The sequence below is a fragment of the Microtus ochrogaster genome, chromosome 2 (genome assembly GCF_000317375.1).
Source record: "Microtus ochrogaster isolate Prairie Vole_2 chromosome 2, MicOch1.0, whole genome shotgun sequence".
NCBI classification, from domain to species: Eukaryota; Metazoa; Chordata; class Mammalia; order Rodentia; family Cricetidae; genus Microtus; species Microtus ochrogaster.
The window spans coordinates 67,194,516-67,218,494 of record NC_022010.1 but is presented as its reverse complement, the minus strand read 5'-3'; the positions used below and the strand labels follow the sequence as shown (position 1 = coordinate 67,218,494).

At 39.6% G+C, this 23,979-nt stretch overlaps 2 protein-coding genes across 2 annotated transcripts in view; one reads left to right on the top strand and one right to left on the bottom strand.

Moving 5' to 3' along the window:
* The window catches only part of Iqcb1 (IQ motif containing B1), a 56,209-nt gene extending 53,876 nt beyond the window's left edge, over positions 1 to 2,333 (bottom strand). Inside the window, exons 1-2 of the mRNA XM_005345088.2 lie at positions 2,236 to 2,333; positions 1,702 to 1,770 (exon numbers count right to left, since the gene is read on the bottom strand). The gene's annotated coding sequence lies outside the window, so the exon portion shown is untranslated. The remainder of the gene's footprint in view (positions 1 to 1,701; positions 1,771 to 2,235) is intronic.
* A 146-nt stretch (positions 2,334 to 2,479) lies between these two features.
* The window catches only part of Eaf2 (ELL associated factor 2), a 41,119-nt gene continuing 19,619 nt past the window's right edge, over positions 2,480 to 23,979 (top strand). Inside the window, exons 1-2 of the mRNA XM_005345086.2 lie at positions 2,480 to 2,683; positions 5,800 to 5,894. Coding sequence (XP_005345143.1) covers positions 2,578 to 2,683; positions 5,800 to 5,894 — 201 coding nt within the window. The 5' untranslated portion in view covers positions 2,480 to 2,577. The remainder of the gene's footprint in view (positions 2,684 to 5,799; positions 5,895 to 23,979) is intronic.

Sequence of the window (23,979 nt, the reverse complement as noted above, 5' to 3'; positions counted from 1 at the left end):
AGGAATGTTACATAATTAAAAGAAAATTAAAAATTTATAGTGAATTAACTCTAAAATGCAAAAAGTCCACACCTCAGTTTTCTTATCATAGCTTTTCTAAGTCCTAAAGTATTTGAAGCTCAACAGCACCATTTACTATAAAACATATTTTAATTAATAAAGGATACCATATAGTATTTATTATGAGCCAAGAACTGTGCTGAGTGGGTTTTAATGCATCATTTTATCTTCACAACGGGACTATGAAGTAGTGCCTATAATCACCTCCAATGTGCAGTTAAAAAAAATAAAACTTAGCTAGGCACAGTGGCACATGCCTTTAATTCCAGTACTTAGGAGGCAGAGGCTGGTGGATCTCTGTGAGTTCAAGGCCAGCCTAGTCTACGTAAGGAGTTCCAGTACAGTGAGAGCCATCTTGAAAAACTTGTCACAGCTCCACAAATATATCGTAGCATCAGTCTAACTACAAATCTTGTGATTTTACACTTGATCTTGTAAAAAAAAGTTGAGAAGCTACAAAACCAGTAGTTTTAATTACAATGTTCATTATTTTTTTCTCCCAGGCAAAACTGTAAACATAAAACATATTTTCAAATAATCTTCTAACTCATTTCTTAGCAATTATTCTACTATGACTGCCACTATAGTCCCATTTTTGTAGTTAAGGCTTGAATAACTTGTATTTAAGTCATTCAAAAATCATCTCTCTTCTTGGGCAAAATATAAACCACTCAGTTCACTGAAGCTATTTTTAAAGAAAGTCCAATAATACTCCTAGCAGGCATAAGACACAAAACTTTCCTATAGAATGCATGTTAACTATATTACTCTTCCCAGTGTCAACATTATTCTAACTGTTCCTTGTGAGAGTGCATCAAAATAGATTTTTACATCCCCTTCACTAGATGACATTTAGGTTGCAAATTATTATACACAATCTGTAATAAAAATCCATGTGCAAATAAGTAGGTATGCACTCATATGGCCTATAGAACAAATTCCCTTTGATATTCGATGGCTACAAAGTCAATGACCTGGGCTTCTTAGACAAGTATTTTCATCTGTGAACAAAGCTGCCATTCCTAGGCCTTACAATTCAAAATCTAGAAGGTAGCTATCAATGATAAGCCTTAAAATATAAAAGTATAGCTGAACCTTAAATAATCGGGAGAGGTATGTTACTATGAATTGTTCTACTTGCTTGCACGCATTGAACCCATTTAACCATTTCAACAATTGTCAAGGATGGGTATTATTTTTTACATAGCCATTATCATTACTTCCCCAATCCTCATGATAAACACATATGTCTGATTTGCCCGCACAAAGTCACACTGTTGGGATGATGCTGGAATACAAATCCAGAGATCCTGGTGTCCAATTAGCATAGAAAACAGTCTCCAGGTACCTTTAAAGGGTAGAAGGCAAACACAATCACCCATCCACGGCGGGGGTGGGTTGGGGGGATGGGTAAAAAAAAAAAAACTTGACAAATCTGCTCAAGGTAGAAATGGAAGGATAATCTAACCATACAATTAGCCTGGAAAAAAATCGTCTGCTGGCGCAACTCACTGGATCCTTTTTCTGAATTCTCCTGTAACACAACGAATGCTTTCTCCCGCTTTACAACGCTGTTGCGAAGTGTCAAGAGGAATGGGGGGCGGGGGGAGGAGGCAATTGCTGATCAATTCATACTCTTACCCCGCTGCTAGGCCGATCCTTGAGGAATCAAGAGTGCCAGGCCGTGCCCTTCACTGCCTCCAGGAATCACTACGACGGAAACAAACGCCAGAAACCTGATGCAGTCAGTTACCCCCTAACCCTAAACTCAGGGTCCCCACCGGAAACGCCCCCTCCTCAGGCCCTAACGCTGGCGGGAAAAGGCCTGTGTATTTAAAGGTTAAAAAACAAACAAACAAGCAAACAAAAAAAACGGCCGTCAAGGGAAAAGCATCACTTCAAGTGGCTTCCAGTCTGTCACAGCACCGAGGGGGCGCGGCTGGGGTTCCATAACGCGCCCCGGAGCTACTAGGCCTCGGGAAGCCACAGGCCCAGGCCCAGCAGCCGCCCCTCGTCAGGCGTCCGTTTCCAACCCTGCGGGCCGGACTCGGAGGAGGCCCACGCTCCCGCCCCCGGGCCCCGCCGGCCCGTTCACTGGGTCCGAGAGCCTGGCGTCCTAGCGTCCCCGCCCCCCGGAGCCCTCGGCCATCTCAGCCGCCATCTCAGGTCTGTTACCTCATCTCGGCTTCGCCTCCGTCCACCTCAAGGCCCGACCCGCACCGCGCACCGCGCACCTCAGCGAGGCGGCGTTCGCAGAGCGGTGTGCGTCGCGACGCGGGAAAGGGGGCTGAGGGCGGGCGAGGGGGCGAGGGGCGGGGCGGGACCGCAGGCAAGGGGCGGGGCATCTGTCTCCAGACAGCCAATCGGGACTCGGGGCGCTCCAGGGGGCGGGCGCACGCGCCTGGTGAGCCGAGCCCGCAGGGGCCGGAGCTCCGGCCCGGGGCCGAGGCCGGTGCAGCTGCTCGGGAAGGCAGTGACAGCCGGTGTCCGGGGCCGAGCGCGAGGCACAGGACGAGAATGAATGGGCCGGCGGGGCTCGCGTACCTGGACCGTCGCGAGCGGGTTCTCAAATTGGGCGAAAGTTTCGAGAAGCAGCCGCGCTGTGCCTTCCACACCGTGCGCTGTGAGTGCGGGCTGCCCGGAGGGGGTACCCGGGAGGAATCTCCTGGGATGCAGGGGGGATGTGGTGACGTGGAGACAGACGCCTCGGAATTCTGTAATTCTGTCCCCGCGGCCCTTGGCTCCCCGGGAGACCCGATGGCAGCGTGATCCACACTACCCGGTTCCCAGGCTCGGCGGCGCGGGCGCCTGGCGTCCCGCAGGTGTAGGAGAAACCTGGGAGGATTGACGAGAGACTGACAGGCAGGAGGGAGGAAATTTTGTGGAGAAGATCTGGAGGTGTGCCTGTGGAGACCAGCGTGACAAGTAGATGGTGCGGGTGGAAGGGTGACAGATGGAACAAAGGACCGAATGCAGGGCAAAAGCGATGTGTAGACGCCGCAGGGAACACTCCTTCGCCGTTTTCACCTGTCCTCTGGCTGATGAGCGGTCTCATTTAGTTTGTTTTTGAGGAGAGAATGTCAGCTATCTCCATAGTTTCTGTCTCTTTTGGATCTCGGATTTCATGGTCAGCTAATAATTACTGATTAACTGATTATCAAAAATTGAAAAGTGAGGTCTTAATAAGTTATCTTTAATATTATTGGAAAATTGGCTATAATGAGCCTTTTTGTCCTAGTAATTAAATGATAGAGATGCCAGTGCCAAAAATGCAGCCTAATTTTGTATGTAAAACTTCTTTTTTGCATACTAGGCCTCAGAATTCTAGCGCCAAAAGGAAACATCAATGAATCGTGACCTCTTTTGTGTATGTGTGTGTGTCTATGTGGGTGTGTGTATGACAAATTGCAAAGTAGATTTTTTTTTCAGATCTTTTCTCCAGCCCAGCTGTTCTTACTGTCTCATTGTTTTACCTTCCTCAGTCATTCTGTCCTTTTTCTTATAAAGTTGATATTCTGAAAACACCCAACTAAAAGCTCAGCCATCAAAGTTTAAGTTATAAACAATCTAGCTGTAATAACTGAGAGTAAATGTAGGAAAATCAATGGTTTTAACCTTCAAATGATATATGTACACTTTGTAAAAAAAAAAAAGGTTTATTATGCAGATATAACATGTTTTGGTGGGATAAACTGGAGAAACTTCCCAGCAGAACTCCCCTGGGTGTCCTTTGTTTATTTTGCCATGGGTGACAATGAAAGAACAGCTAGTGCTGTGCAGGTCCTGTAGTTTCTTTCTCTCTCTTCAGTTTCGTTTTCTAAAAGTAAGATACTATTCTTATCTGCTCTCTCAATGCATGTCCTTTCCTCTTCCTTCTCAGGTATGCAGTAATAGTTTATTTTTCAAAGTACATGGTTTCAGATTACAAAAAAAGAAGTTATCTAGAGATAGATTTTTTTTAATGTTACATGTACATGTGTGGGCCTGAGTGTATGTATGTGCATCATATGTATGCAGGTGCCCTCAGAGGCCACAAGAGAGTCTCAAATCCTGTGTAACTGGAGTTACCAGTGCCTGTCAGTCACCTGATGTTGGTTCTCAATGATCCAAGGCTTCTGCAACAGCAACAAGTGCCCTTGACTGCAGAGCCATCTCTCCAGCCTCTCAGTGTATATATTTTTATAACTTAGCAAAATTGAATGAAATATGGCTTCTGAAAAGTGCCTTTCAGGTGCTTCAAAGACTTTTATTTATAATTTCTTTGATTAATTGATTGATTAATTGCAGTGTTAGAAATCAAACTCAGGGCCTTGCACATACTCGGAAAGTGCTCCACCACTGACCTACATCCCTACCTTTACACAAGTTCTGAAAATGTTGAAATCATATTTTCCAGGGTCAGATAATCCAGCCACAAGAATGGCAATAAACAAGAATATACAAAATATAATAATAATAACCACAGAGTAAACAAACTTAGATTCCACACTTAGTCTTGCAGAAGTCATTAAAAAGGTTTTCGGTCTTTGTTTTTCTCTCTCTTCTTACTGAATTAAGTATAGAATCACACAGACTCTGTTTAGGTTTATTTAAATAAAATATGCTATTGTCCTTAAGAAGAGGTTATTTTCCAGGGTGGTTTCCAATCTTAATAATTCAGTGAGAAAAGGAGACTATACAATAAGGAATTTTACATTTATGTAGGGTGAATGGACCTAATTTATAGCAGACACTCAAGCCTGAGTTATTTGAAAGAATGTATTATTTTGTCTTATCTACAGCTTAAGATATGCTTGTCTTTTATATTAAGGCTTCAGAGGAGCCTGGCTGTGAACACTGACCTTCACTAAATGCATATATAATGTGATTTTGAGGACATTCCCTAAGTTTCATATGTAAAAATGGTAACAACTACATTTTAGACTTTTTCTAGAGAGCTTGTGATAGCATTAAAAATGAGTACAGTATTTAGAATATGATAAAGAATAAATCATAGTCACCATGAGTTTTTATGAGTTATATTCATAAGTGCATATGGAGTCCTAATGCTTGTAATTTGCTTAAGTATAACAATGATCACACGTAGCAACAAAGATTCACTACATAGAAGACTTTGAATAACACATTGAGATTAATTTTGGATTTGGGCTAGCACTGGCTTTATAATTTATATCTATTTAAGTGTTAATGATCAGCAAATGTCCTGTTTTCAGTGACACCATTTATTATTGTCAAAAAATAAGCTGATAAGCTATAACTACAGACAGGTTATTTGCTATTCAAGTGGGCCCACCCACCAAAAGTAGTAAAACTTTAGTGTGAGTAAATATCAGAATTTAAAATAGGATTTAATTATGTTTATAGTTAAGGTTCTTTGATCAGCACAGACTCTGATCTTCTTTCCCTGCCATAGTGGACTCTACTCTCTTCAACAGTGACCAAAGGGGCTCAGCAGTTAAGAGCACTGGCTGCTCTTCCGGAGGACCTAAGTCTGGTTCCCAGCACCCACCTGGTAATCCGCAATTGTCTGTAACTCCAGTTCCAAGGAATCCAATAGCCTCCTCAGGCTCCTGCACAAGAGAGTTCACATACATGCAAGCAAAAACATTCATACACAAAAATAAAATAATTAAAACACCAGTGAACCAAAGCATCCTCCCTTAGTTGCTTCTGTCAGTGTCTGTCTCAGTCATACATTGTTCTATCTCATAAAAATTGATATTTGTATCTATTTTTTAGATGACTTCAAACCTGCTTCTATTGATACTTCTTGTGAAGGAAATCTTGAGGTTGGCAAAGGTGAACAGGTGACAATAACTCTTCCAAATATAGAAGTAAGTAGTTCTGTATACTAACGTGAAAGAGATCTGTATAACAGGCTCTCAACTGAAAAGAACAAGTCTATGAAGTAAATGACATGTGTAGTAAATTAAAATATAATGAAAATAGATTAAAGGAAACTGAAATGTAGACTGGGATCAAATTGTGAAGTATATTTTATGTTGAAATTTAGAATTTGAGCTTCATCCTATTGGCATTAGAGAAGCAATAGAAAATATGTCTAAGTCGAGAACATGATTAGACATAGTGTGGTGGGGAAAAGATTCAGGACATCGAGCTTCCTTTATCCAAAACACTTGGGACAAGTTTTTTGCATGTTCTAGTTGTTTTTTTTTTGTTTTGGAATATTTGCAAATATATGATGAGATACATTTGGTATAGGACATACATCTAAAATACCAAATTTGTTTAATTTTTGTATTAGACCGTATACATGTAACCTAAAAATAATTGTATAAAATATTTGTAATAATTTTGTGTATGAAATAGTCCATGATGTAGAATTTTCAACTTGTGGTATCATATTTGAGCTAAAAAGATTACATTTTGAAGCATTTCAGATATTGGAATTTTGAATTAGGGAAATTCAAATCTGTAGTTTAGAGATTGGACTGAAGATCGTGGGTTCTGGATCCCTGAGCCAAACATTTTCTCTGTTTTTAAAATTTTCCAAAAACATTCAAGTAACATAGCAAATGTTATCTACATAAAATACAAACTTCCTCAGTTCAGCCCTTTGAGTTAGAAATTTCTTATTATTTGGGTTTTTTTTCTTTGATACTGCCTTCATCTGTTTAGAGAAAGTTGTAAAGAAAACCAACTCCATAATTTTGTGTTATCTATTAAAAAATCTGAAGCATGATTCTAATTAGTCTTATCAATAAAAAACCCAAAGTCAGATATTAGGGTGAAAGCTGAAAGATCAGAGAAGCAGAGCAGTTGGCCACTAGAGAGTTCTGCTGTCTACAAAATCGCAGACCAAATGGGGGTTGTTTCTGTCTCTGTGAATCCTCAGACCAAATGGGGGAGAGCCTGTCTCCACCTCCCTAGTCCTGGGATCAAAGGCATGGTCCTCCCTAGTGCTGGGGTCAAAGGCATGATCCTCCCAAGTGCTGAGTTCAAAGGTTTGAGCCTCCACATGCTAGGGTCAAAGACATGATCCTCCCAAGTGCTGGGTTCAAAGGCTTGAGCCTCCACATGCTAGGGTCAAAGATTCTGTTGCTCTTTTAGACTGGCTCAATCTCGCACAGTCCAGGGTGGCCTTGAACTACTGATCTTCCTGTTTCCTTCTCCCAAAAGCTGGGATTAAAGGTACGTGCTACCACTGCCTGGCCTCTATGGTTAACTGGTAGGTAGGTTGGCCCTCTGATGTCCAGGCAAGCTTTATTTGTGAGAACACAAACAAAATATCATACAAAAACACTGGACTTTTTGAGACATTTTGCCTTTGATTTTATGGTGTGAATAGTTTGGGGTTGCCCAATCCACATCATATTACATGGATTATTGAGTTGCTGTGTCATGGTCAGAGGTACAGAAAGCTTTATCTTCTATTCTGTCTTTTTCTTATTTTTATGACCCTACAACTATGTCAGATAGAATCAGTTACTGCTTCTCAAGGCTTCTTTTTTTTTTTAAAGCAACAGAAAGGTTGCTTCCTATAAGAATCAAGTTTTTTTTTTATATTTATTTATTTATTTATTATGTATACAATATTCTGTCTGTATGCCTGAAGGCCAGAAGAGGGCACCAGACCTCCTTACAGATGGTTGTGAGCCACCATGTGGTTGCTGGGAATTGAACTCAGGACCTTTGGAAGAGCAGGCAATGCTCTAAACCACTGAGCCATCTCTCCAGCCCTTCTCAAGGTTTCTTAAGATAGAGCTCTGTATGTGTGTGAGTTTTTATTGAATATTTCTCATTTGTTTCCTTAGGAACTGAAGAAAAATGAGAAGTCAATTTACTATGAGATGCTCTGAAAAAGTTAACTTTTGAAATCCTCTATTACGAAAAATTTCCAGATTCTTGGGTTTCTATATCATTTGGAAATTTGTTCAGCAGTACCAAGCCTTGTTTGCTTTATGATGTTTATAAGAAGTAACCTGAATGAGTCATTCAATTTTATTTTCAGTATTTAAACTTTTTTTAAAATATGCTTTTAGTAGAAATAATTACACTTTCCAACCCCCTTGCCCCTCCCAACTACCTTCCCTCAAACCCTTCTCCTGTCCTCCCCATCTCCCAGCCACTCAAAGAAAAACAGCCACTTCATTTTAAAAGTGACAGAAAAGCTTTAAGTTCACAGTGGGAGCTGCTGTCCTGTTGTTCCTGCCTGTGGTGGTATTAATCAGTGGCGATTAGTTTGCACTAGAACTCTTGTTGGGCTTATCTTTGCCATATAGAATATCTGTTTTTCAAGTTACAACCGTCACATTTCATCTCTTATATTGCTCTTCTATGGCAATTCTATGTATTGATAAATATCATTTTGTTCATTATCCTGTTTAGTGAAGAGTTCTGATCTACCATGTTTGATTATGGTATCAGTATGAATCCTCTTAAAATGATAACTATTGGACTAGGCCTATATTTTCAGGTTTATGGCTTATAGATTTCTGAAATGTAAAAAATGATGGTAGGAATTAACTGTCACCTTCTAGTCTTCACACACATCTGTACTCATGCACATACCTACGCAAATGCGCACGCGTGAGCACACACACACACAATTTTAAAAAAATTAATTTTATAAAATAAGAATGATTTCAGGTTCTGATGGTTCTTTTGGTAAGGTAGATTTTTAAATCCCATTCTTTTTTGGTATTATCATATTGATAAACAAATAAAAATGAAGACTATAGACCAGTTAAATACTGTACACTTCTAAGTTTTATAAGCATTTTAAAAATAAAAAATAATAATGATAACAAACATTTGTTGGATGTGGCATGGGTAGTCCCATATACTGCTTAGTGATTTTCATATATTACCCACTTAATTTTATTTAATCTCTTCAACAAGTACTAGGAGTTTACCCCTATTTTATAGAGAAGGAAACCAAGGCTTGAAGAGAGTAAATAATTTTGCACCGAAGTATAAAGCTAATAGGTGACAATCAGGACTCTACTCCTGTGGGGTGTGTGGTTCACCATATTTTCCGACAGCATGCACTTCCACATTGCTCACTCCATGCCAGCCACCGTCTCACGGACTTTAATTTTCATAGTCTGGAATAGGAGGTATTACCATTCCAGTTTTCACTTGGAGGGAGGGGCCAGAGAGGGGCCTCATCTCTCTTATTAGTAACTGGCAGAGCAGGTCCTCTAAGTCCTCAGGTCCCAGTGTCTTCCCTTTATTCCATCCCAGGGGTCAGATCTGCCCACTCACAGTTGCAGCAGCTATCCAGCAAGCAGGTGTTTGGGCCTTGCTTTTCTATAAACCGCCTCAAACCGCCTACAACTGACCTTGCTTGGGTAGCTCTCCTCATTTTCTTTTTTGTAGGCAAGTGGGGAGCCTTTGGCCTGCTGGGGCCTGTTCTTCTGTGGAATGTGCTTCTCTCCGAATATCTGCAATTTCTGTTCTCAGTGTTTCCCCTTCCACGTGGAAGGGAGGGGCTAGGGGACGTGGAGGAATCTGGAGTACTAACAGGTTCACTGAGCTCTTTCCTGTCCAGCCTGTTCCGGACAGTTTTGTTTAAGGACAGTACGCATCGTACCTGGTACCTGTACACTTAAACAAACTAATGTAGATACTGCTAATGTCAAACATGGAGTAACAGATGAAATGTTCCTTCTGGGACTTCTGATACAGAGTAGGAAATGAAGTTAAACTCAAACATTTTATTATTTTTTTAAATCAAACAAACTGTCTTTTTTCATTTTACATACCATTCCCAGTTCCCACTCCTCCCCTCTCCCATTCCTTCTTCCTACCTCCTCACCCCCATCCACTCCTCAGAGAGGGTAAGGCACATTGCTTTGGGGAAGGTCCAAGACCCTTCCTACTATATCTAGGCTGAGTAAGGTACCCATCTAAAGAGAATAGGTTCCAAAGAAGCCAGTACAAGCAGTAGGGATATATCTTGGTGCCACTGCCAGTGGCCCTGCATGTGCCCCAGCTTTACAGCTTTCACCCACATTCACAGGGACTAGTTTGGTCCTATGCTGTTTCCTTCTCTGTCTGGCTAGAGTTGATGAGCTCCCATTAGCTCAGGTAAGCTGTTTCAGTGGGTGTCCCCATCATGGTCTTGACCTCTTTGCTCATATTCTCACTCCTCCCACTCTTCAACTGGACTTTGGGAGCTCAGTCAGGTGCTCCAGTGCAGGTCTCTGCCTCTGTTTCCATCAGTTGCTGGATGAAGATTCTATGGTGATATTTAAGATATTCATCAGTCTGACTACAGGGCAAGGCCAGTTCGGGTACCCCCTCCTCTATTGCTTAGGGTCTTAACTGGTGGGTCATCCTTGTGGATTCCTGGGAATTGCTCTAGTGCCAGGTTTCTTACTAGCCCCATAATGGCTCCCTCAATCAAAATATCTCTTTCTTTGTGATGGAGGAAGGTCATTGGTTAATTAAATTAAGAAGCTGCTTGCCCTGATAGGTTAAAACATAGGTGGTAGGAAGAACAGAATGCTGGGAGGAAGAGGAAGTGAGGTCAGACTCGACAGCTCTCCTCTCGGGGGCAGACGCCTCAGAAAGACACGATGCTCCACTCTTGCAGGCAGAGGTGAGAGCTCTGCTCTCTGAGGCACAGGTGATGAAGCTCCGACCCAGGATGGACGTAGGCTAGAATCTTTCTGGTCAGCCACCTTGTGGGCTACAGCAGATTATTAGAAATGGGCTAGTCCAGGTGCAAGAGTTAGCCTAGAAGAGGCTACATAGAAATGGGCCAAGCAGTGATTAAAAGAATACAGTGTCTGTGTAATTATTTTGGGTAAAGCTAGCCGGAGGCGGCTGGGGTGCGGCCGGGGTGCTGGGGACGCAGCCCCGCCGCTCATATTACTACATCCTTGGTCTCAAGTTTTCCTCCCCTCACACCTTCTCCCCTTGTCTTCCCCTTCTTCTCCCTTCTCCCCTCATGATCCCAATTTTGTCAGGCAATCCTGTATATTTCTCCTTTTCAGATGGATCAATGTATGTTTTTCTTAGGGTTCACCTTGTTACTTAGCTTCTCTAAAATCACGAATCATAGACTCATTATCCTTTGCTTTACAGCTAGTATCCACTTATGAGTGAGTACATACTATGTTTGTCTTTCTGGGTCTGGGTTACCTCACTTAGGATTGTTTTTTTCTAGTTCCATCCATTTGTATGCAAAATTCAAAATGTCTTTTTTACTGCTGAGTAGTACTCTAATGTGTAAATGTGCCAAATTTTCTTTTTCCATTTTTCAGTTGAGGGTCATCTATGTTGTTTCCAGGTTCTAGCTATTATGACTAATGCTGCTATGGACATAGTTGAACAAATGTCCTTGTAGTATGATTGAGCATCTTTTGGGTATTTGCCCAAGAGTGGTGTTGCTGGGTCCTGTGACTGATTCCCAAAGTGGTTGTACAAGTTTGCTTTCCCACCAGAAATGGAGAAGTGTTCCCCTTACTCTACATCCTCTCCAGCATAAGCTATAATTGGTGTTTTTGATCTTAGCGATTCTGACTTGTGTAAGATGGTATCTCAGAGTTGTTTTGATTTGCATTCCCCTGATAGCTAAGGATAAAGTATAAAGCCAATAGGTGACAGTCAGGACTCTACTCCCGTGGGGTTTATGGTTCACCGTATTTTCCGACAGCATACACTTCCACATTGCTCACTCCATGCCAGCTGACATAACTGGATGTCAACATGTACAAGAATGAAAATAGATCCAAATAAACATTTTAAAAAAGATTTAATTTAAAAATTATATATATATATAATTGCATATATATTAGTGTATAGCTGATATGTATATTTGTGTGTATGTGTGTGGTAAAATTTAGACATTACTGAAGGCCAAAAGAGGGCATTGGAACACCTGGGGTTGGAATTATAGGCAGCTGTGAGCCACCCAACAAGGGAGCTAGAAGCTTCAGGACTTCTGTGAGAGCAGTATGTGGTCTTAACTATAGAGGCATCTGCCCCATAAGTAGACAATTTTGAAGGCAGAATTGAGATCCTGTTTAGAAGACAACACAAAATATTTTGTAATATGTGAGAACAAAGAAAAATGGGAACACCAATTCTTCTCTCTAGCTTTGCCAAGAAAGGGAAGGTCTGAATTTGTCTTTTTCTTGAAAGGCAAGAAGAAACTCTTTAAGTAAAGAGTCCTACTGCTTTCTGTACTGTGACAAGCAGGTGTGGGTGAGCCATTTCTCAGATAGAAATGACTTAATCATGGGACGTGACTCAACCTTTTGGAAACTGCTGGACAGATAACTGAACATGTGAGACTTTGGGGTAATGGCTGTGTGTCTGATGTGGCAGAGCAGCTGAGGGACCAGACATCAGACAGGATAAAGATGATAACCAAAGATACCACTAAAACAGAGCTGCTCACTTAACCAAGTAGGTGAAGGAGCATATAGGGAAGAGTATAAGTGAGATTTTATTTCTTCTAGTCTGGATTCCCTCTTGTTCTAAGAAACACCCCCTCAACTAAGAGATACCAAGTTCCAAAGTTTGTTCTTAATTCTCCTTTTATTTTCCTCCTTTTGTTTTTTGAGACAGGGTTTCTCTGTGTAGTCCTAGCTGTTCTGAAACTACCTCTGTAGACCAGGCTGGCCTCTAACTCAGAGATCCACCTGCCTCTGCCTCCTGAGTGCTGGGATTAAAGGTTTGAGCCACCATTGTCCAGTATTAAGTCTCCAATTTGATCAAAAAAGAAAGAGTACTCTGGATCCAATGTAACAGCTAATTCTACCTAGTCCTGCTTTATCGTAAGTAATCATGAGTATATGCTTCATATAAATACAGATTGTTCCGTTGTAAGTAATAAGTAATCATTGTACAACATATTTCAATATTATAAAGTTCACAATACATGTATGCCACTTATGCTCTAGGGAAGGAAATTCAATATTGCCTCAAAGCATTTGAGCATTTTAAAAATGGGTCTTGCTATCATCATTTCAAATCACCACTCATAGCTGTGACACATACTGATGGAATGAAACATGGGAGTTAGAATCTAGGCACCAGCAATAAAATTCTTGCTCCACTCTGTGTGACTCTGGGCAGAGATATCTTCCTTCACAGTGCAGTCTCTTTCCCAATCTATGGTAAAGCATGTATGAGAGCACATACCAAAAAAACAAACAAAAAACCTCAAAAACAAAACCTTTATGGGAATGGACTCAGATAATGGAACTGGACACTCAGGTCATGTTTTCCGTCACAGTAGCTTGTGTAGAAAGGGAATTGGCATTACTTTCTTGGCTTCTCCCTACATTTCCTTTCCGATCTGAATTTACCTCATGTCTAGTACGTTAGTCTCCTGCCCACTGTTCACCATCCATTAGTTTCTAGAAGTCGAGCAACAAGGAATTTGTTGACAAGCAGCTACAGATGCACCAGAGGTGGTGGACCCATGGAGGCAGTTAGGCTGAACTGGAGTGACCAAACACTTTACCATTTGATCCTTTTATGTAACAAGTCAGATCTTCATGTAGAAGATGTTAAAAGTCATAGACCTGGAACTGAACTTTGTTTTTAAATCTCCTTGTACCACTTACCAACTGTGTGAACTTGGGCAAATTATTAAGCCTTTTGTGTCTCATTTCTCTCATATAAAGATAACAATTGTCGGGGCTGTAGAGATGGCTCAGAGGTTAAGAGTACTGACTGCTCTTCCAGGGATCCTGAGTTCAATTCCCAGCAACCACATGGTGGCTCACAACCATCTGTAATGAGATCTGGTGCCCTCTTCTGGCCTGTAGGGATGCATGCAGACAGATGCTGTATATATAATTAAATAAATCTAAAAAAAGATAACAATTGTCTCATGAGGTTGTTATAAAGATTAAATGAATTAATATGTGTAAAGTGCTTCAAACAGAATGTAGTCCACAGATACATAAGAATTGATACTTATTGCCATTTTAAAAAACTATTTTTGTTGTTGTTTCCAATTGACTTAGGGTGACTTAGAAGACATGGTTGTATGGTTCAGAGTGTAAAAGGTGCTCACTGTGCAAGCCTGGCAACCTGATTCAATTCTTAGAGCTCACATAAGGTGGAAGGAGAAAGCTGACACAATAAAGTTATCCTCTGACCATAGATGTGCCATGACACATCTCTCTCTCTCTCTCTCTCTTTTGCTCTCTCTCTCTCTCTTTTGCTCTCTCTCTCTCTCTCTTTTGCTCTCTCTCTCGCTCTCTCTCTCTCTCTCTCTCTCTCTCTCTCTCTCTCTCTCTCTCTCTCTCATACACACACACACACACACACAGACTTGGGGAGATTATCAGAGGAAGGATTCTTCCTAGGCAGCATGGTGGTACCACCACTGACAATAAAGCTTGTACCAGTATATTCCTCCTCACTCCTTCCTCCTTGTTCCTGTCTTTTCTGTATTATTTATGTCCATCCCTGCAGTTTTTAAAGCCTCATGTAGCACCTTCTGAAGCACACCATCTTCCCCATTGTCAGTTCCATGCAGTGTAGGCCCTGTATTTTAGCTGTAATAGAAAGTGGAGGCTTTAGTTCTTGTCCTAAAATTAGCCTGTGTCTGAGATTGGTGTTCTTTCCATGGTAACACATGCCCTTGGAAAGTTCCTGTATTGAGTCTGTTCTAATAGTGCATTATCATAGTCTAGATAAGTGATGAAGAGAATGTGTTTATTTTGGTTTATCATCCAGAATGGGGATTGCTAGATCATAAGGTAAATCTGTGAATAATTTTTTTGTGGAACCCCCAAACTGTTTTCCATATAGCTACAATAATCACGTTTTACAAATACTTTATAGTGTTGGTAATGTTTAACATGTTTTCATGACCTTCTTGGCTATTTGTATTTCTTTTTTTTTGATAAATGCTTATTTGAATCTATTGCTCATTTTAATTGGCTTATTGGAGTTTTTAACTATTGAGTTTTGCTCAAAATAACTGGCTATTTAGGGATATTTTTGGTTCTCTATAGATTTTGGTTGTTTGATGAATACCATTGGTGTTTTGGGAAGAATTGCACTGAATCTATAAATCACTCTGGGTAGCATAGGCACTTTAACAATTAACCTATGGGTACAGGATAGCTTTCTGTTTTTTGTTTCCTCTTTAATATCTTTTTTTATCAGGTTTTAACATTGTTATTTTGGGGATATTTCATTTAATTATTAGATATATTTTATGGTTATTATAAATAGAATTGCTTTCTTGATTCCTATTTCAAATAGTTCACTATTGGCACTAATAACTTTTGTATGTTGATTTTACATCCTGAAACTTTTCTGAATTATTTATTAGTTCTAATAGCCTTGGTAACATTTTTGGTTCTCTCAGTATGGAAGATCATGTCACCTTCAATAGTTACTTGATTTTTTTTCAAAGATTCAACTCATAGTTTCATTGCTCTTTGGGGTTTTCTTTTCTTTGTGTGTGTGTATCAGTTTCATTTATTCCCCTTCTTGCCTTATGACTCTGGTAAGTTTTTTCAGCATGTGCTGAATAAACATGGTAAAAATGGACATCCATGCCCTGTTTCTGATTTTATAGAGTAAGCCCCAGCTCTTCTCTGTTCTGTGTGATGTTAGCTATTGGTTTATTATAAATGTCCTTTATAATGCTGCATTCCTTGAATATTAAATTTTTTCAACATTTTTATCATGAAGTAATGTTGAATTTTATTGAATGCCTTTTTCTGCATCAGTTGAGATGTTAACATGATTTTGTCCTTTATTGTGTTGATATCAGATGTATTGATTTACATATACTGAAGTATTCTGACATCTCTAGAATGAATCACACTTGATCAAGGTGAATAATTTGTTAATGCATTATTGGATTTGTTTTGCTAGTATTTTGTTGAGGAAACTTATATATGTTTTTTATCATATTTGTCTGTAATTCTCTTTTTCTATTTTTTGCAGTTGATGTATCTGGGCAGTTCTGACTTTGTAGAATGTATTTATGAAAACTTTTTCCTGTTCCACTTTTTTTGGAGAATTTTAATAGTTCTTTAATTGGCAGAATTCTGCAGTGAATCCTTGTCCTGTTCTTTTTCTCTTTTCTTTTTTGTAGTGGGAAGATTTTTATTACTAATTCAATCCCATTATTTGGATTCTATTAATTCAGGCTTTCTATTCCATCTTGATAAGATGTGTATATTGAAGAATTTATCTACTTATTCTAGATTATCAAAGTTGTTAGCATGTAGTTTATAATCATCTCTATCTTTTGTATTTCAGTTGTCTCCATTGTAATGGCTTCTTTTTTTGTTTTAAACCTCTGAATCTTCTTGAGTCTTCTCTCCTTTTCTTAGGCTACCTTAGAGTTTGTCCCTATTGTTTGTCTTTTCAATGAGACAGCTCATAGCTTCATTGATCTTTGGGATTATCTTTTTTAGTATACATTGATTTCTTCTTTGATGTTTACTAGTTTATTTGCTTTGCTAATTTGGAGTTGACTTTGTTGTTGTTTTCCTGGTTTATCAAAATGCAGTGGTAGATTGTTTATTTTAGGTCTTTCTACTTTCTCAGCTTTAGGGGATATATCTGTTCTGTGTGTCTACAAGGATAACTTTGATTTGTTCAGTACATACTGTCAAGAGACTTAGCACTTTCAGTACTGGAAAGATTATTGAGAAACTTGCTGTCAGAATAAGTGGGCATCTTTATGTGTTAGTAGTTTCCTTTCTCTTTCAACTTTCAGAATAATCTCTACCTCTTTCCTGTGATAACTTGATTGCCTTTTACCTTGGCAGTGAGATATCTCATGGTAGATATGATTGAGTTAGATTTGACTGGTGACTGTTCACCTTCCTGTACATGGAATTCTGCCCCTCACCAGGTTTGTTAAGCTTTCTGTTATTAATTTGAATAGGACTTCCTTGGCATTCTCAGTTCCTTCTTAGGCTGTAATAACCCAAATGTTTGCTGCTTTCTAATTTCCTCACATTTTTAAGATTTATTTACTTTATTTTATGTGTATGAATGTTTTGCCTGCATGTATGTACATACACTACATGTGTGACTGGTGCCATGGAAGTCAGGTGTAGCTCTAATTCTAATTGATCTTAATAAATAAAACCAAGAGTCAGATTTTAGGGGGTGAAAGATAAGCAGTGCAGCCAGCCACTAGAGAGACCTTTTACCTCTACCAATGCTCAGGCCAAAGGGGCCACCCTGTCCTCAGACTGCTTCGGACTGCACCTCAGACTACAGGGGCCATCCTCAGACTGCTGAGTTCTTGTCTTCTCCCGCCTTAAATTCCTCTCTCTGCCCAGCCGTTACTCCTGTCTCCACCGCCCTAGTGCTGGAATTAAAGGTGTGTCATCCCATGTGCTGGGATTACCTTTGTGTGAGCTCTGTTTCTCTTTTAGACAGATTCAATCTTGTGTAGCTCAGAATGGTCTTTAACTAACAGAGATTCCTCTGCCTCTGTCTCTGGGGTCCTGGGATTAAAGGTATGTGTCACCACTCTCTGGCCTCTAGAGGCTTAGCTCTGCACTCTGGTCTTCAGGTAAGCTTTATTTGCTAAAACACAAACAAAACATCACTACAGTCAGGGGGAGGTATCAGAGTCCCTGGAACTGGAGTTACAGATGGTGTGAGCCACTATATGGGTTCTGGGAACTGAACAAAAACCACAAGTACTCTCAATCACTGATTAACATGGTGCTGATTTTTTTTTAATCTAAAACTTAGGGTACTGTGGGCATTTTAACAATTTTTTTTTTGTAATCTATGGGTACATGATATCTCTGCTTTCTGTGTCCTCTTCAATATCTTTTGTCAATGTTTCACACTTTATTATTTGCCAGTCAAGTGTATATTTTCAAGTAAATGTTTTCAAACATACTAATTCTTTCTTCTGTGTGACATATTCTGTTATTCTTACCTCTTATATCCCATTTTTAATTTTCCTGAGTTTTCACCTCAAGGATTTTTATTTACAAAAATAGTTACCATATCTTTTAAATTTTTATTAGACTGTTAAGCAATTTCTTTATGTTTCCATTGAGATTGTAAAGTTGGTAGTTTCCTTAAAACTGTAGTTTGAAATTCTCCCTGACAATCCCCTGTACTGATCACTTCCTAGTCAGTTTCTGGCATTTTATTTTGAGTTGTAAGCATATATGTTCTCCCGAGAGTTGGTAATGCTTGTTAGTGTGTGATGCCATCCAGGCATCAAAGAATCGGTTATCTATTTCACTTCCTAATTTGTCATCCTCATCCACCTGCAGAAATCTTAAGCAGATTTCCTCTGAGCCTGTGTTTATTCCTGACATGTCAACACTAGATGGTGCCCAAGTCCAGGTTTTTCCAGAAGTTGGCTGTTCATGTGTTGTCCTAGTTCAGTACTAGAGGGCAACCTAAGCCCAGATTTATACTAAATACACTGTTGGTGCTCTCTCTGTTCAGAAAAAACTAGGAGAGTGTCAGGAAAGGCTTATCTGTTCCTACACATATACCTTGGTCTAGGGTAGGCCTGATGACTACCGCAACTAGACAGTGGTCAGACAGGAGGATTCTGCTTGGCTCTAGATAATCACTGTGGATAGATTATACCTGGGTTTCTATGTGATACCTGTGAATGCCAGTACCACCATTTCACCCCTGAGCCCATGCTCACACCTGCTGTTAACTAAAAGTGAAGTTCAATAGAATGGGACTGCAATGTTTTCCCTTGGAACTGTAGTTGTTCACAGACAGGCCTGGGATGGGACCATTAGTATTTTCCCAGTGTCAGATGTCACTAGCACTGAGGTCCAGCATAAAATCTTATGTCCTGCTCCCACTGAGCAAAGTCTTGCAACGTGCTTTATAGCTTGAGGTTGGGGTAGTGTTGGGGGAGGCAGCCCTTGGGCCACAAGGTTGATGTTACTAAGCTAGATCACGAGTCACACAACTACAAGGACCTGTGCAGCCTTCAGGTATGTTGGTGTTTACAGTGGAGCTGATGATTGTATAGATCACATAAGTCTGTCCTATAACAGCACAAATCTCAACCACATATGAGGTTCTACAGCCTTGTCTATGAGCTTTGGTCTTGTGATATCAATAATAGCTCTGCTACCTGAGGATGAAGATAGTAGAAATAGTCTCTCAGCTATGAAGGCTGTTGTTCAGTTGGGTTGCAGCTATAGGATCCTGTACCTTAGGAGATTATTATACCACAAGTTTACACCATGGCTAGAACTGACGCATTCAGAACTCTTCAATCCCTTCAATCAATGTGCCTGATGCTAGGGGCAATCTATAGTTTCAGTGAGCTTAAGGCCTTTAGTTTTTCTGGATCTTAGTGTGGTGGATCTGGCACTGTGCTCTAAGACCAAAGCCTTTGTCTACCTTTGTTTCTGCTCCCCAGTGGGTAGAGTGCTGCTTTCTGTCAACTGCAATGCAAGAGATGTGGGTGAAGCAATCAGCTACCCGACCTCACAGAGTTCCACTGGTTCAATCCCAGGTATAAGCCATGTGGGAGGGATCACGGGGCTTTGCTCAACAGTGTAACTCACTAAGATGGGCCTGATACTGGTTTTTAAATCTGAGAATTGGCCTGAATTCTCTCTCCTTATCCAAAGCTGAAGGTGTATTTCTCCCTGCAGAGTGGCTTACAGTTGGGTTGCTGGGGTGATCTGACAATTCTTTCCTGCTTGCTTCAATATGTCCTTTTGTTTTGTTATACAAAAACAGGTAGGCTGTTCTCTCACCTTATTTCCTTAGTTCTTTGGAAGATAGTTTGGTATATGAGTAGCTGTTCAACTTGGTGTCTACAGGGTGAGATCACCAGAGGATCTTATTAGGCATCATCTTGCTCCTAAACTTTTATTGTTTGGTCCTGGAGTTAAACTCAGAGCCTTGGAAATGGTAGAGTATGCACTGTATCAATGGGCTATAACCCCAGCCCACCTTATTTATCCTTTTATATTCTTTATTAGTTTTGCTAAGCATTCATTCTTTTAAAAATTATCATTATTTTGTGTTAATTTCCCTTTCCTGTTAGTAATAATCAAACCTGTAATTCTCTGTTATTTATGAAAACCACACTGCTTCAGCTCTTATGAAATCACAGCAGAGGGTGTTGGGGACACATTATTGTCCTTAATAAGATCCTTCCTTCTTTCTTCCCGTTCCCTTCCCTTCCCTTCCACCTTGGCCAAACACCCAAGTTTGTTAATGTAACATTTTATTCCAAAATATTTTTAAATAAAGAATTTTCAGCTTTTACAATACACATTTATATAGCCGATTTCTATCTATTTAAAATTAATTATATATAAATTACCAAATTCCTTTGCTGAATACTGCTATGGCTTCATTCTCTTATACTGAGGTTTTGTTCTAATTCATTTGTCCTTGCGTAAGAGTCTTTGCTTGGCTTTTTCTTTCTCAGATAAGTTATGATCCCACTTACTTCATATTTTTCTTGCAGTATGTCTTTTGACTGACAACTTTAAGTCAATTATCTATATTGTGTCACAAATGCCTGTGATAATCAGTCTGTGAAGAGAAAAGGTTTCTTCCAATTTATGGTTTTATTCTATGACTTTTAGTCAGAGCAAAAAATAAGTATCTCATAAATAGAGAAGAGAACAGAATCCTCAAATTTCTAGACTATTCTTCAGTGACTGAAAACCCCCAACAAGGTTCCACCTCTCAAAGTTCCTTTCCTCCAAGTAGTACCAAGCTAGGGACCAAAACTTTGATACATGGTCCTTTCAGGAACGTTTCAGATCCAACTGTAACATTCTACCCTGATCCCCAAGGCTCAAACCTATCTTTTAATGCTAAATATCTTTAATGCACCTCAAAGAGTCACCAGAATGTTAAATGTTCAAAAGCCACAAAGCAAATTCAGCTGTGAGGTCCTGCAAAAATAAAAAAATAAAGTTACATGTTTACGTTCAAACAAAGTAAAGGAACATTCCCCTTCCAAAAGTGAAGAAAAGGAAACATCAAGAAGGAATGAGATCTAAACACAGCAGCTACATATTAAATCTAAATATTCATGCTCAGCATCCAAGGCACACCATGGTAGGATGTTGGCTCCCAAGGACTTGAGCAACTCCATCCCCTGCAGCCTTGATGACTGCAGCTCACATGGCCACACTTCTAGGCTTTCTCACTGACTGCAGTTTCACTTAGGAGGCCTCTGTCCTTCCTGAGTCTCTGCTGTACCTTCAGCCCTACTCTCCCAGCTCTGTGTTACATCCTGTCAGGGATGGCTTCCAGGAACTCAGACTCTGCCATGACTCTACCTGTTCCCCCAGAATTTCCTTTGAAACCTCTCTGGAATTCTACACGATCCCATAACTTTTATAGTCTGCATGAGAACAAAGTCTAGATCCTACAGATGAGGTCATTCAGGTGCATTCAGGTGCCCGTGGCCTGAGATCCTTACCAATTTAAGCAGACCTAAGTGAGCAGGGTGCCCTGGGAAATCTCTTCTCAAAGACTCTGCTCTTGAAAGTCTTTGAAACAAATTTGCATTCTTTACTCTGAGTCCTTGATGGCTGTGACCTCATGAATTTCAGAAAAGCCCACAAGGCATCTTTCTTTTTGTCCAGGTGCAAAGCACTTGACTTCTTTCTTATAATACTGATTTCTTTCGCAACTGCCCTTTCTTGTGCACCCTTTCTGGCTAAACTGCAAGTTTCCCAAATCTTTATATTCCATTCTTTTTTTTGTTTGTTTGTTTGTTCTTGTCCTCACTCCTCACTCAGAATTTGGCTAAATGCATCCAGTATTACCTGTGCTGTCATGTAGGCACTTCGCTGCCTTGAAATTTCCTCCACTAACAAATTCACCATTAAGTTCATTCTCCTGCAAATTCTCAGGGAATAGACAAAAAATGTAGATGTGTATTTATTATGTTGTAGTATAACAAGTATAACTTCTGGTCCAATTTCAACAGAATCCATTTCTATCTCAAACCTCACCAACAGCATCTTTACTGGCCCATATTTCTTCTGTGTCTACTGTAGTCATAGCAATGATCCCACTTCTTGGAACTTGTTTTTTAGTTTAGTCAGCTTTCCATTAACTTCCATTAAGAACATTCTACATAATCAGCTTATAAAGAGAAAATAGTAATTTGGGGCCATGGCTTTAGAGTTTCAGTTCATGATCATGTTGACCTATGGGTTTTATACCTCTTATCTGAGAATAGCACATCATAGTGGGAGTGCATGGCAGAAAAAAAAGTTACTTCACATCTGAGGTGCAATAAATAAATAAGTACATAAATAAGAGAGTAAGAGAGGGGATTGGAGTCGCAATACTAGCCCAAAAGGCATAGCTCCAATAACCAGAGGCCTGCATCTAGACCCTACCATTACCATTTTGTTTCCACCATTTCCTGATAGCACCACTCCAGTAGATGATGAGACTTCAATTCATAGGGCTTTGACAGATATTCAAGATCTAAACTATCACACATACAAGCCAGCTATGTATCATTCTACATAGTTTCTGAATGCTGTGTAGTGTGGCAGTGTTGGAGAAGAAATGAAAATATTATATATGACCCCACATATAGATTTACAGAATATAAATCTTATCCTGATTACATAAAGATTTTAAGTACATAGAGTTTTTAAATCATAGGAACAATATGATTTGCTTTGCCCGTCAGCTTAATGAATAACAAAATTGGAAAGAAAATTAGAGAAAACAATGACGATAATCTAGGTGAACTGTTAATTAAGACCTCAATGTGGATAATAGTGAATGTGGAGATGTAGGAAGTATTCAAGAGTCATCTTGAGACAGGGATAATTCATATACTTGCAAGACACTTGGTACTTTAAGGAAATGATCAGAAACTAAAGTCTAAAGTTTAGGAATAGTAGAGCTGGGGCAATGATTCAGCAATCAAAAGCATTAGAATCCCAATACACACAAGGCAACTCACTATCAATAACTCCATTTCCTGGGTGTCTGATGCCCTCTTATAACCTCTGTGGGTACTGGGCACACATATAGTGTTCAGATACACATGTAGGCAAAATACCCATACACATAAAATAAAGTTTAAAGACAATTTTTAAAGATTAGTAAAGGTATTCAATTTGATAAGGAAGAAAGTTTATAAACTTCTTTAAATTTTAAAGACTGGGAGAACTTGTGAGCTATGATCAGAATTTGTTCATGTTCTTATTCAACATCCAGTGTGTGTTTGTAAGGTCTTAGCACTGGGCACAATGTAAAGAATTAATGATTCAGTTCTTATTCTTTAAGAGCTCAGAGCACAATAAGACAGTATAGCCTTAGACTGTACTCTAAGGAATTATAAACATCTCTAAGAAAAATATATTTATAGAATTCCCTAAAAATTGGGAAATTAATGAATCCCTCAAAGAAACTAAGAAAACCAAGAAAAAACAACCAAACAGGTGAAGGAAACAGTTCAAGACTTGAAGACCGAAATAGAGGTAATAAAGAAAAACAAACGGAGGGAATCTTGGATATGGAAAATCTGGGTAAATGAACAGTAACTACAGAGACAAGTATAACCCACAGAATACAAGAGATAGAAGAGATAATCTCAAGTGCTGAAGATACTATAGAGGAAATAGATTCATTGGTCGAAGAAAACATTAAATCCAACAAATTCTTAACACAAAACATTCAGGAAATCTGGGATACCATGAAAAGACCAAACCTAAAAATACTAGGGGTAGAAGAAGGAGAAGAACTCCAGCTCAAAGGCCCAGGAAATATATTCAACAAAATTATAGAAGAAAACTTTCCCAACCTATAGAAGGATATCCCTATGAAAGTATAAGAAGCTTACAGAATACCAAGTAGACTACATAAAAAAAAATCTCCTCGCCATGTAATAATCAAAACACAGAACATACAGAATAAAGAAAGAATATTAAGAGCTGCAAAGAAAAAAGATCAAGTAACATATAAAGGTAAACCTATCAGGATTACACCTGACTTCTC